This window comes from Ixodes scapularis, unplaced genomic scaffold, assembly GCF_016920785.2.
Source record: "Ixodes scapularis isolate PalLabHiFi unplaced genomic scaffold, ASM1692078v2 PGA_scaffold11__112_contigs__length_91849675, whole genome shotgun sequence".
In the NCBI taxonomy this organism is placed as follows: Eukaryota; Metazoa; Arthropoda; class Arachnida; order Ixodida; family Ixodidae; genus Ixodes; species Ixodes scapularis.
In genome coordinates, this window is record NW_024609837.1 from 37,948,285 (window position 1) to 37,961,207 (window position 12,923).

Genomic DNA, 12,923 nt, shown 5'->3' on the forward strand with positions numbered 1-12,923 from the left:
TTCACGATGGCACGGATTATGACAACACCGAGAAATACATTTCCGAATACCTAAACTTTTATAAAGAATATGTCTTGCGTACACAATTCAATAAAATGTATTAATTTATTTTCATTGCAGCCGGCATTGGAGAGTGTTTTTTATCCTTCCACTCAATTCATCTCGATGACGAAGAAGGTCTCGTTTGATGTCGTTGACTTTTATGTGTCTGCATACAAACCGCTTAAAACCTTTTCTTTTTTTTTTCCTTTTTTTTTGTCTATAAAGTACATGGGACAGGAGAAAATATAATTATATACATAAATTTGTGATAGCTGATTAAAATTTTCAAGTTATAGTGCATGATCTTTGTTTTTTTCTTTTTTTATAAATCGGGTGTTAGTTTCGATATAGCTTCATGTTTTTGTTTTCTAAATGCAAAGCACATGCAAAAACAAAAAAAAAAACTGATGCTCTTGCGCGCGCGTGGGACATGGCTACAGATTTTAGAGCAACCGAATAGGATGGGGTAATCAGCTCACCTTGAAACACTGAGTGCAATGAACAAAAAAAAGAAAACAACTAATGTGTACAATAAATATTTTTGAATGAAAAAAAAATAAAAAGCGGAAAAATAATTTTTTCAAAGGGCTAATGAAAGATTATTTTCCCAAGTTTTCATAAATATAATACATATTCTAATTAGTCCTTAATAGTTGCATTCTATGTGTCCTCAGGTTTATACAAGCAAGAATGGTTTGTCATAGTACAATATTAATAAGAAAAATGCTTCTGCGCAAGCAGCAAAGATGCCTGAAATTTCCGAACAGTAAAACTCGTTCGAATATTGCCATAGACGTGTAAACCGCATTTCATCACGGTGGACAACAAAAATTATGATTGTATTAATATTGTTTTAAACTTCAAGCTAGGAAAGGTTTCAAAATAATTGTGATGGCTGGCGACGTCCCAATTTGAAGAAGAGCGCACACGAGCGTGGCTCATATTTACGGCTTTCTCGGTTGCCAGGATGTCTTTGAATGGGATTTTGACTAGATTGGCAACCAGCTTCGGTCTCTAGATTTTTATACTTAAATTATGAAGATGTAGGGCAAGAAAACACACTAAAACTCGAAATCACATCGTTTCTTTATTATTTTTTGCAAAATACCCAGGCAGCACACCAATGTTGGACCTACATTGGGCCAACAATGGCAAACGCTGGCTCCGGAGGTTGGTCCAACATTGGTATTCTGGCCGAGCGCAACTTCTTCCAATGTTGGCCCAGCCATTGGCGCCAACGTTGGGCCATCGTTCAACCAATGTTCCAGCCATCATTGGCACCAACGTTGGGCCATCGTTCAACCAACCTTCCAGCCGTCATTGGCGCCAACGTTGGGCCATCGTTCAACCAATGATCCAGCCATCATTGGCACCTTTTTTAGGCCATCGTTAAACCAATATTTCAGCCATCGTTGGCGTCCACACTATGTCGACATAGTGTGGATGCCAACGATGGCTGAAATATTGGTTTAACGATGGCCTAAAAAAGGTGCCAATGATGGCTAATGATGGATAAGAAACAGGCCAGGGGTTCTTAAAACCCAATGTTGGAATAACCAGGATTTAAACACATTGCCATCATTGCATGGCCAGCATTAAAAATATGGCATTAACACTGGGACATGCCAATGAATCAGCTTGACTGCAGATAACGGCCTATTCAATGATTGAACTTGTATACCAATGATGGCATAGCCATTGAATTAGTGTGAAAGCCAAAATTGGCATAGCCAATCCTTGGCTATGCCAATTTTGGCTTTCACACTAATTCAAAGGCTATGCCATCATTGGTATACAAGTTCAATAATTGAATAGGCCGTTACCCAGGCAGCACACTTGCTTGGGCAAGCTGCGGCCAGGATTGGGCCTTGGTCGTAATAGACTGGACCGGGGCCGCCCAGTGAATTCGGTAAACTGCCACCCTGGCACTTCGCTGCTATTTCTGGGCCCGTGAATTCCAAGGAACTGCCAGGGAAGCGCTTTCCTTGGCGTTCCTTGTTTTTCCGTGGTCCGAGCCGACCAATGTAGCCAGACGGCCGCCAGCGTTGAAGGTTCAGTGGCGCTTCATTGTATTGCCTGGCCCTAAAATTTCTCGGACCTGCCAGGGAATGGATTTTCTTGGCGTTCCCTGTTTTTTCTTGGTCCGAGCCGACCAATGTAGCCAGACGGCCGCCAGCGTTGAAGGTTCAGTGGCGCTTCATTGTATTGCCTGGCCCTAAAATTTCTCGGACCTGCCAGGGAATGGAATTTCTTGGCGTTCCCTGTTTTTTCTTGGTCCGAGCCGACCAAGCCGAGGCCGACCAAGCCGAGGCCGAGGTCCGAGCCGACCGAGCCGAGGCCTTCCTTGGTGTTCCTTGTTTTCACTTGGTCCGAGACAACCAGTGTAGATAGCCACCGATTGAGTACTTTATCAAGCAATAGCGCAAACAAGCGACGGAGATTTTTCACTGTCGCTCGTGGCGTCGCTCGGTTCTGGATCCGTATAGTGGTCGCTTGCTCCCGTCGCATAAGTTTTGATTAGCGATGTTTTCTAGACATTCAGAATCCAACCGTCCAACGACGCACGAGCGACAGAAACCTCGATTTGGCAAGCAACGAAGGAGGGCGACGAGGACCCGCTGTCGGTCGATCAGTCGCTCGACGAGGCAAACAGCATGAAAGCGACGGGAGCAAGCGACCGCCAAAGCGATGAGCGTTGTCTAGAAATCCAGAACCGAGCGACGCGACGAGCGTCCGTGGGAAATCTCCGTCGCTCGCTGAACCGCTTACAAGGGGTTCAGCCTTGACGCGTATGTACTTACTACACCGAGCCCATGGTCTCACCGCCACGACCGGCGCCAGTGGTCACCGGCACATGAGTCGAACTTCCCGTCCACTGAGCTCAACCAGGCTCGGCGACCGCCGTCGGACACTCGGCACGGTGAACTCGAAGTGACCCGGGCCGGCGCACGGGCGAGGCTCGCGTCCCGACGCATGTAAGCGATTTCACGAGCGACAAGTGACGGCGACCCGCTTCGCTGTTGCTCGGTCAGTCGCGCGGCAAAGCAAACCGCATGAAAGCTCTGGCAGCGAGCGACCAAGGCGATGAGCTACGTTTTCTAGAGATCTAAAAACCGAACGACGCGACAAGCGACAGTGAAAAATCTCCGTCGCTCGTCGCTGACTCACGTAGCTTGTGCCGTCGCCCGTATCGTCGCTCGCAACTCGCATACATGCGATTCATGAATTGGACTGGCCACTACGCATCTGGTCTTAGGTGCTAATTGGAAGCTCTCACTTAGAAATCAACTTTGCAATATCAGACGTATACAAACATATAATTAAGAGCTTAAAGGTTGAAGATATTATATAGGTACAACATGAAAAGAACTTTGTGAAGGCACAGACAGACGCAATGTTTTGCAACTTCAAACCTTCAAATTAAGTAATTTAGAAAGACATCCAGAAACTTAGGCTTCCAGAAGGTTCATTTTCCAAAGACAGTAGGAGAAATCGCAGAACGCACTTGGCAAAGACCGATTGAAATTCAACCACTGCCACGAGAGCCACCGCAACAAGGACTGACTGATAATGATGTGCGGCAGTACGCAAACATACTTGTGAGCTTCATGCAGGGCAGTGAAATGAACATGTGATGTGGTAATTTAGCCAATTCTCTGTTGCCAAAAAGTCAGTCATTGCCACAAAACAATACTTTGCTGCTGTATGAACACAACAAACTCATGCTTGTGTGAAAACATTTATTTCCACAGCCCCCAGACCAGTGCAACGCAACTCGCAACACTTTTCGCAAAAAAGGAGAAATGTCCAGCAGGAACTTCTTGCTTTAACCAAAAATCAAAGATAACTATTCCAAAGACTCGGTTCCATGCACCGGTCCGGTGCATGGAACTCAGTCTAGCAGTAATTATGAACAACGCCAGTTTGAGAAAAGTAGGCCGTCACTCATTATGTTCACGTTGCTTTTTCGTGATTACGTCTTCGGCCTTTCTTTCTTTCTGGCCGACATGTCCACCAGGAAGTTCTCGCCAGCCAAATGTTGCAGCCAAACAGGCCCAACACTCAGTTCCACACAGAGGAAAGAGGAGACAGCCATGTCCGCATGAAAGCAGCTTGCACACCCACACACTTATCAACAACCATGCACGCGTTGCCGGGAAAGAACTTCCAAGCAGCCGCCAACACAGCCGTCGACAGCCTCTATGACAGGTTTCAGCAAATGTCCGGCAGAAAGTTCTGGCCAGCCAAATGTCGCAGCCGAACAGGCCTAACACTCAGTTCCACGCACCAGTACGGACTCCAGAAAAGAGGATACAGCCATATCCGCAGAAAAGCAGCTTGTACCCCCACACACTGATCAACAACCACGCACACGTTGCCGGGAGAGAACTTCCAAGCAGCCACCAAGACAGCCGACGACAGCCTCTACGACAGGTTTCAGCAAATGTCCGCCAGAAAGTTCCGGCCAGCCAAATGTCGCAGCCGAACAGGCCGAACACTCAGTTCCACGCACCAGTACGGACTTGAGAAAAGAGGAGACAGCCATGTCCGCAGAAAAGCAGCTTGTACCCCCACACACTGATCAACAACCACGCACGCGTTGCCGGGAGAGAACTTCTAAGCAGCCACCAAGACAGCCGACGACAGCCTCTACGACAGGTTTCAGCAAATGTCCGCCAGAAAGTTCCGGCCAGCCAAATGTCGCAGCCGAACAGGCCGAACACTCAGTTCCACGCACCGGTACGGACTTGAGAAAAGAGGAGACAGCCATGTCCGCAGAAAAGCAGCTTGTACCCCCACACACTGATCAACAACCACGCACGCGTTGCCGGGAGAGAACTTCCAAGCAGCCACCAAGACAGCCGACAACAGCTTCTACGACAGGTTTCAGCAGATGTCCGGCAGAAAGTTCCGGCCAGCCAAATGTCGCAGCCGAACAGGCCGAACACTCAGTTCCACGCACCAGTACGGACTTGAGAAAAGAGGAGACAGCCATCTCCGCAGGAAAGCAGCTTGCACTCACACACACTGATCAGCAACAATGCACGCGTTGCTGGGAAAGAACTTCCAAGCTGCCACCAAGACCGCCGACGACAGCCTCTACGACAGGTTTTAGCAAATGTCCTGCAGAAAGTTCCGGCCAGCCAAATGTCGAGGCCGAACAGGCCGAACACTTGGTTCCACGCACCACTACGGACTTGAGAAAAGAGGAGACAGCCATGTCCGCAGGAAAGCAGCTTGCACCCCCACACACTGATCAACAACCACGCACGCGTTGCTGGGAAAGAACTTCCAAGCAGCCACCAAGACAGCCGACGACAGCCTCTACGACAGGTTTCAGCAGATGTCCGGCAGAAAGTTCCGGCCAGCCAAATGTCGAGGCCGAACAGGCCGAACACTCAGTTCCACGCACCACTACGGACTTGAGAAAAGAGGAGACAGCCATGTCCGCAGGAAAGCAGCTTGCACCCCCACACACTGATCAACAACCACGCACGCGTTGCTGGGAAAGAACTTCCAAGCAGCCACCAAGACAGCCGACGACAGCCTCTACGACAGGTTTCAGCAGATGTCCGGCAGAAAGTTCCGGCCAGCCAAATGTCGAGGCCGAACAGGCCGAACACTCAGTTCCACGCACCACTATGGACTTGAGAAAAGAGGAGACAGCCATGTCCGCAGGAAAGCAGCTTGCACTCACACACACTGATCAGCAACAATGCACGCGTTGCTGGGAAAGAACTTCCAAGCTGCCACCAAGACCGCCGACGACAGCCTCTACGACAGGTTTTAGCAAATGTCCTGCAGAAAGTTCCGGCGAGCCAAATGTCGCAGCCGAACAGGCCGAACACTCAGTTCCACGCACCAGTACGGACTTGAGAAAAGAGGAGACAGCCATGTCCGCAGGAAAGCAGCTTGCACTCACACACACTGATCAGCAACAATGCACGCGTTGTTGGGAAAGAACTTCCAAGCAGCCACCAAGACAGCCGACGACAGCCTCTACGACAGGTTTCAGCAAATGTCCGGCAGAAAGTTCTGGCCAGCCAAATGTCGCAGCCGAACAGGCCAAACACTCAGTTCCACGCACCAGTACGGACTCCAGAAAAGAGGAGACAGCCATGTCCACACGAAAGCAGCTTGCACCCCCACACACTGATCAGCAACAATGCACGCGTTGCTGGGAAAGAACTTGCAAGCAGCCACCAAGACAGCCGACGACAGCCTCTACGACAGGTTTCAGCAGATGTCCGGCAGAAAGTTCTGGCCAGCCAAATGTCGCAGCCGAACAGGCCGAACACTCAGTTCCACGCACCAGTACGGACTTGAGGAAAGAGGAGACAGCCATGTCCGCAGGAAAACAGCTTGCACTCACACACACTGATCAGCAACAACGCACGCGTTGCTGGGAAAGAACTTCCAAGCAGCCACCAAGACAGCCGACGACAGCCTCTACGACAGGTTTCAGCAAATGTCCGGCAGAAAGTTCTGGCCAGCCAAATGTCGCAGCCGAACAGGCCGAACAGGCCGAACACTCAGTTCCACGCACCAGTAGAGACTCGAGAAAAAAGGAGACAGCCATGTCCGCAGGAAAGCAGCTTGTACCCTTACACACTGATCAACAACCACGCATGCGTTGCCGGAAAAGAACTTCCAAGCAGCCACCAAGACAGCCGGCGACAGCCTCTACGACAGGTTTCAGCCAATGTCCGGCAGAAAGTTCTGGCCAGCCAAATGTCGCAGCCGAACAGGCCAAACACTCAGTTCCACGCACCAGTACAGACTCAAGAAAAGGGGAGATAGCCATGTCCGCAGGAAAGCAGCTTGTACCCCCACACACTGATCAACAACCACGCACGCGTTGCTGGGAAAGAACTTCCAAGCAGCCACGAGGACAGCCGACGACAGCCTCTACGACAAGTTTCAGCAAATGTCCAGCAGAAGGTTCCGGCCAGCCAAATGTTGCAGCAGAACAGGCCGAACACTCAGTTCCACGCACCAGTTTGGACTTGAGAAAAGAGGAGACAGCCATGTCCGCAGGAAAGCAGCTTGCACCCCCACACACTGATCAACAACCACGCACGTGTTGCCGGGAAAGAACTTCCAAGCAGCCACCAAGACAGCCGACGACAGCCTCTATGGCAGGTTTCAGCAAATGTCCGGCAGAGAGTTCTGGCCAGCCGAAAACAACAAACGAGGGAAAGATAAGGAGTTACTGCATATGGAGGAGTGGAAAGGCAACATGGCCGGACTTGGAGGGCAAAAGAAGACACTGTTGGGACCCATGAACATCTGAGATCTGCAATCTCTTGACTGTAGTGTCCTGGCCATCGGTTCTAAAAATGTCTAGGGCAGATGATTTCATCGGAACATCGAAAAAGTTCCTAGCATTTGTTAATGAAGCGACTTCGCACGTGCTTTGAGACACCTCTAAAACGATGACTGGGGATTTCCTGATCAGGTAGCAGTCTCCTTTGTTGATGGTGTGGGTGACTCGTTTTGCAGCAGAGAAGCATGTTGCTCCCGCATGTTCAGAAAGCCTGCGGCTAACTTGCGCCAAAGGGTTGCTATGTGTTCGCAGCAGGGGCTTGAGTTTTCCGAGAAAACTCTCGAAAGGGAATGCACTAAATGCGTCAAGCGGTCCATGGACAAGGCACTCCTCGGCAAGGTGGCTCAATGTGTGTACATTGTATGTTAAAAACCGTGCTCCGTAAAGTCCTACGGTGCCATACTCCTGCACAAAAAAACGAAGCAGGTCTCTGGCATAGACGTTATGCTCAACGTGGTGAGCTGGTGATGCAAGAATTCTTATGGCCACATGCAAAAAGAGAAAATGTTCGTACTGGTGATCTGGAAGCAGGCCCCTCAAAACAACAGGTCCAACATACAAGAGGAAGGTCCGGAATTCTGTTGCCTTCCACCGGTCGACCTCGTCCACACCTCTGGGCTTCCGTTGGAAGTGTCGGGGGAATACTTTGGCACACGACTTTAGTCTTCTGTTGAGTTTTTCTTTCTGCGTGGTCCTCAACGATCCACGCCCCCTAACCCACGTTTGAAGCAGGCGGCGCATCACACCTAGACACACTAGGTGCATGTAGTCTAGGGGGAAAAGTGAAATTATATCATTTTTCAGCAGAGTGAACGGCGAGTCACCCACGTGGTGCAATGGGTCCTCTTGGTCACGAAATGACTTGTCAGTTCGTTTTGGTGCTTCAAGTTCCGGGAATGTCATCCTTCCCTCAATGTGCCGACCCTTCTGGCAGCACCTCTCACAGCCATGATACCCAGTATGGCCCTTGACCTTCTTAACAAAGCTCCTTGCAGGAGCATCGCATATGACGGCTGTTAAATGGACGGTTAGGCACGAACCTTTGTAAACGAAGCCGTTGGCTGTCATCTCTTGAATTTCCTTCAAGAAGGGGTCAAGAAAACTTGAGAGGTCTGGAGGCTTGCCGCTGTCGCAAAACATACTGACAACAAAAGGGGTGCTTTCACCACAGTTTGTCAGGCGACAAAGAATTGGCCAAAAGCCAATGTTTGAACTCTTATAAAGAGGGAGCCCATCAATGTTTGCTTGGAGGAGAAGCTCCTGTGGCACTGTTTTCCCTTGCAGGGCTTGCTCGATACCTTTCTTCAGCCCAAAATGAATAAAAGTTCCATCCTGCTCCAGCGGGGCCTTCCTCTCGGTGCCGAGAATAGTTCGGGCATCTTTAGGGACGTCGTGGCCGAGTCTCCTTAACGCAGCAGCGGTCTCATTCACTGCTTCATGTGTGAAGTTGAAACGACGCGCTAAGATAGCCAGTTCCTCCGTGGCCGTGCGCGGACAGTCTTCCGAGGTAGCTCCGCTGACCTCGAAACTTGCGTTGCATGGCTCGTCTTCAGATGCAAGCGCGTCTGCTGGGTCACAGCCTGTCGCAGGGTCAGCTCCACTTCCGTCAGTTGTGCTGCTTCCACAAGAGCCGGGGCAAGGTTCGTCATCGCTTGAAGCGCTGCTTGTTGCGTCCCTTGAAGAGTCGCTTGAAGCGGCGTCGGCGGTGGACCTTCCGGCGGCGGCCGTAGCGTTTGCGGCCGCAATCCTACTTGCGATTTCATCAAATTCCTTTCGCAATGTTCGTGGCTTTTTCCACCTCGAACTCATGCTGATCAGCTTGGTGAGGGGAACAAACGAGTCAAGTAAATAAAAAGAAAAGCGGTCGCCCGTAAAATGAAAGGAGCGCAGGGCCTGCGTGGGCCTGCGGAAAAGACGAAGGGTCGGGGGCGCGGGAAGGCACCTGAAGGAAAGAGTTCAGAACATACAGTACTCGAGAGGCTAGGCCGCGAGCGGGTGACAACGAGGCTGACGAGGCATTGTAGTGAGCCACTGATCAGTGTAGTGAGCATCTGATCACGTATAGGTGCCTCCAACCGAGTAAAGCCAAGACAGAGCCACCACCAGCCACGAGTAGCCTGTGCCGCTGTACCGCTGTACCAGCTGTGCCGCTTATGCCCTTCTTGAGATTCCTCCTGAACGGTGACATCTGGGCACAACAGCTACAGAATTTTTCGTCGTTTTCCTATAGTAAAATTAAAGCTTCTGTCTTGCACATAATTTTACAAGAGCATGAGCAACTCAATGTCGAGCAAGCGGTGCTGCTCTATCGGGTGCTTACAGCGTCTACGTTAAAGAAGTGGTTTATTAAATCTAATTCCATCGCTACGCAGCAGGGTCCTTCAACCCTGACTTTGGGCCTTGGGGTGGGTGGCCGTCCTGGCTACGCGGTCGCTCCAGTGCGAGCTTCCTCGAGCGTGAAAGAACTCCCTGCCGGTGTAGAAGTTGCTAGCGGGAGCACATGAAAATCACTTTTTTTTTTTTTTTATTTATATTGTCTCACTTTCGTTAGAGGACGTGAGAATGAACCCCAAGTTGGAGCCACACGCTCGAGCCACCAGCTTTATCAGTATTGTACCGAGGTTGTACCTATGGCTGTACTATCAGTGAGTGGGGCACAAGCGAACGTGAGCACTTCGCTTGAAAAGATGCACCGATGACATGATTGCTTGCTTTATCACGTAAGCCAAAGGACCGTGTTTTTTTGCCCAGGTAAATAAACTATAAATTACAGAAAGCTCAAACTCCACGAGAATGCACGCTAGCGGTTGGGATATAACGCGGAAGTTTGACAACATAACATTGCTTGGATCGGGTCACATAAGCCTAATATGTGGGCGCCAGCTGTGGCATCTATTTCCAGCGGGGGAAAAAAAAAACTTCTCACCAAGAACGAAAACAATATTCTCTTTCATTGACAAGTTTTTTTGTTTTTTTTTCTTTGATATGAGTCCCAAAATCGTCCGCAATGTCAAATTCTGTTTTTACGATATTAGGCTTAGGTGGACGTGTCGGCTCGTAGAGAAATTTATTTTCTCTGTCATTTTTTTTATTCAGATATCGTAACGTTTTCAAACTTCCGCGTTCTATCCCAACCGCTTGCATCACATTCTCGTGAAGTTTGAGCTTTTCGCGGTGAATATTTAATTTATCCAGGCCGAAAAACACTGTTCTTGTTTCTCGGGTGCTCCCTTACAAGTTCCAAAAACAGTGGCCTGTGACCACTCCTGGCAAAACCTCAAAACAGTGAGCTTTGCCTCAATAAAAACACAATAACAATAGACTATAGCACGTTCGTAGTCAAAAATGCTCCCAGCCGTCTTAAAACCCGAGACCGTGAGCTTTGTGAACTTAGTGAACCACCAAACTCCACATAAGGCTATTTGTCTCTCGTTACAAAAGCCTGAGTTTGTCATATGGGTGAGGCTTGAGCGCAGGATCCCTGGGCTTTGTTTAAGCAGAATGGCTGCCATGTGCTAAAGTGTGCCAACCTATGACAATACAATCCGCTGGGTACCTCAGCAGTTCTAATTTCAGCTGTGATACATCTTCGGTTTCTCTCAATAAAATGGCATCAAAGCAGTGCCATTGAGCATAGAAGATCTCGAATCCCAGACAGGAACTCACCGGACAATTAAGCTCACCGGATAGACGCTCCCCCCACCTCTTCCCACTTTGTAGATCGAACGCTGCAGAGGAGGCGACCTCCCCTCCACCATTCGCTCCACTAAAGAGGAAAGGGGTGGGAGGAGCTTCCGCTTCGTTCTTGACCTGTCACCGGCTGTAGGCTCATCACTCCAACATTGTTGTAGTTCTTTCGATGAATATTTTTTACATGAACGGGCCGCTTCAACAAGTTTCCCGTTCGACTAATTCGCCTAGTGCGAACTGTCTTATTCGACGAATTGTCCGTCTACCAGTTGTCTGTCGGCGAATGGGCTTTTGACGAATGGTCCTAGACCCTGCCTCTTATGGGCTTTTGACGAATGGTCCTAGACCCTGCCTCTTATGCCTAGTTTTGACAGTCATGCTCAGTGCTATTGAAATGACTGCAATGGTAGAGGCGTTGGTTCGCCGTTGAGAATAAAGTAGCTTCGTGAAGTAATCACGAGTCATATGGTTGTCCAGGTTGCCTCAATCGACGTTCGCTGCGCTATGCCCGCAACCGACGCAAATGTCTGAACTAGTAGCAAGACCTGCATTCACCAGTGAAATGTGCAAAACAATATTTTTGCTTCACGCCCCTCGATGTGTTCGCGTTTGAATTTGATCAATTCAAACGTTGCGTTGTGCTTGTTAACAACAGGGGTGGATCCAGAACTCCCTTTGGGGGGGGGGGGGGCAAAAAATTTGTAAGGATACTATTCTCCCATTCTTTCGTCTGCGCACCGGGGGGGTTCAACTAGGTAAAATTGCCTTCCTAGATGAGGGGAAAGGGGAGGGGGGAGTAGACTGTCTGGGGAACGGCCGGCCCCGTCGCCCCCCCCCCCCCCCCCCCCCCCCCCGGATCCGCCCCTGGTTAACGCGGCCACCAGATGCTAGGCAGCTCGCACGGTGCGAGCGGTGCGAGAAAACAATGCTCGCCCACTAATCAACGACACCTAATATTTTTTTTGTTTTTTGCCAGATGGCGCGAGTTATCGCCCAACGCAATTTACGATTGTTTCCCTACATCCCTAGGTCCCTTTTCTCCCTCGGCTTCCGTGATTCACAGGTCTGTCCCCGTGCCTCCCGAGTCTTCTTCCGAGCACGACGTACCGCACCGAGCAGCGCATTTTCTTTGTTTAATATTATTTAGATTTCGTAGATTACGTTAGTTTTTATATAGATTATTTCGTTTTGTGTAATTGTATTCTTCATCTGTGTCCCCGTGTTTCCTTCCGAGCACGAGGTTCCGTATTGAGCGACTTTTCTTTGGTTCGTATTATTTAAGTTTCGTAAATTTAGGTCTCCTTTCGGGCACGAGGTTTTTCACTGAGCAGCTTTTCTTTGTTTTGTATTTAGATTTCGTAGATTTAGGTGTTTTTTTTTAGTACTATCGACTATCGTTTTTGTAACGATTATTTCGTGTTGTGTCCCCGTGTCTTCTGAGCACGAGGTTCCGTAGTGAGCAGGTTTTTATTTTTGTATTTAGATTTCTTAGATTTAGGGATTTATTTTTTTAGTACTTTCGTTTTTCGTATCGATTATTTCGAGCGGTGTAATTCTCTTTTTGCTGCAACGACGCAACAAACTCAACGTCGACGATGTCCTGGCAGCCCGGGTAAGTGACCCCTTTATTACTTGACTTTCGAGCACGGCTGAAGTTTTAATGCGGAACTATGCGATTGGGCGTACTGACAGAGCAGAGAGCACAAGAGTTTGTCGAAGTGTGATTGAGACGGCGCAGTGTGTGCGTCACCGCGTTCCGTGCATCTTCGTCTCTTGAGCGCACAACGATGTTGCTGCTCGAGCGACGCTCGTTGAGAAGCTCGCGCGCTCAGTTATCCCGCTATTACTCGTGAAGTACCGTACG

General features: G+C 49.3%; 1 protein-coding gene across 1 annotated transcript; it reads right to left on the reverse strand.

Moving 5' to 3' along the window:
* Positions 1-7,154: 7,154 nt before the first annotated feature.
* LOC120849153 lies at positions 7,155-8,509 on the reverse strand. Its single transcript, XM_040221301.2, has 2 exons — positions 8,410-8,509; positions 7,155-8,139 (listed from the first exon to the last, which is right to left on the reverse strand). The coding sequence occupies exons 1-2, from the start codon at positions 8,507-8,509 to the stop codon at positions 7,253-7,255; spliced, it is 987 nt and encodes a 328-aa protein (XP_040077235.2). The 3' UTR covers positions 7,155-7,252.
* Positions 8,510-12,923: the final 4,414 nt, after the last annotated feature.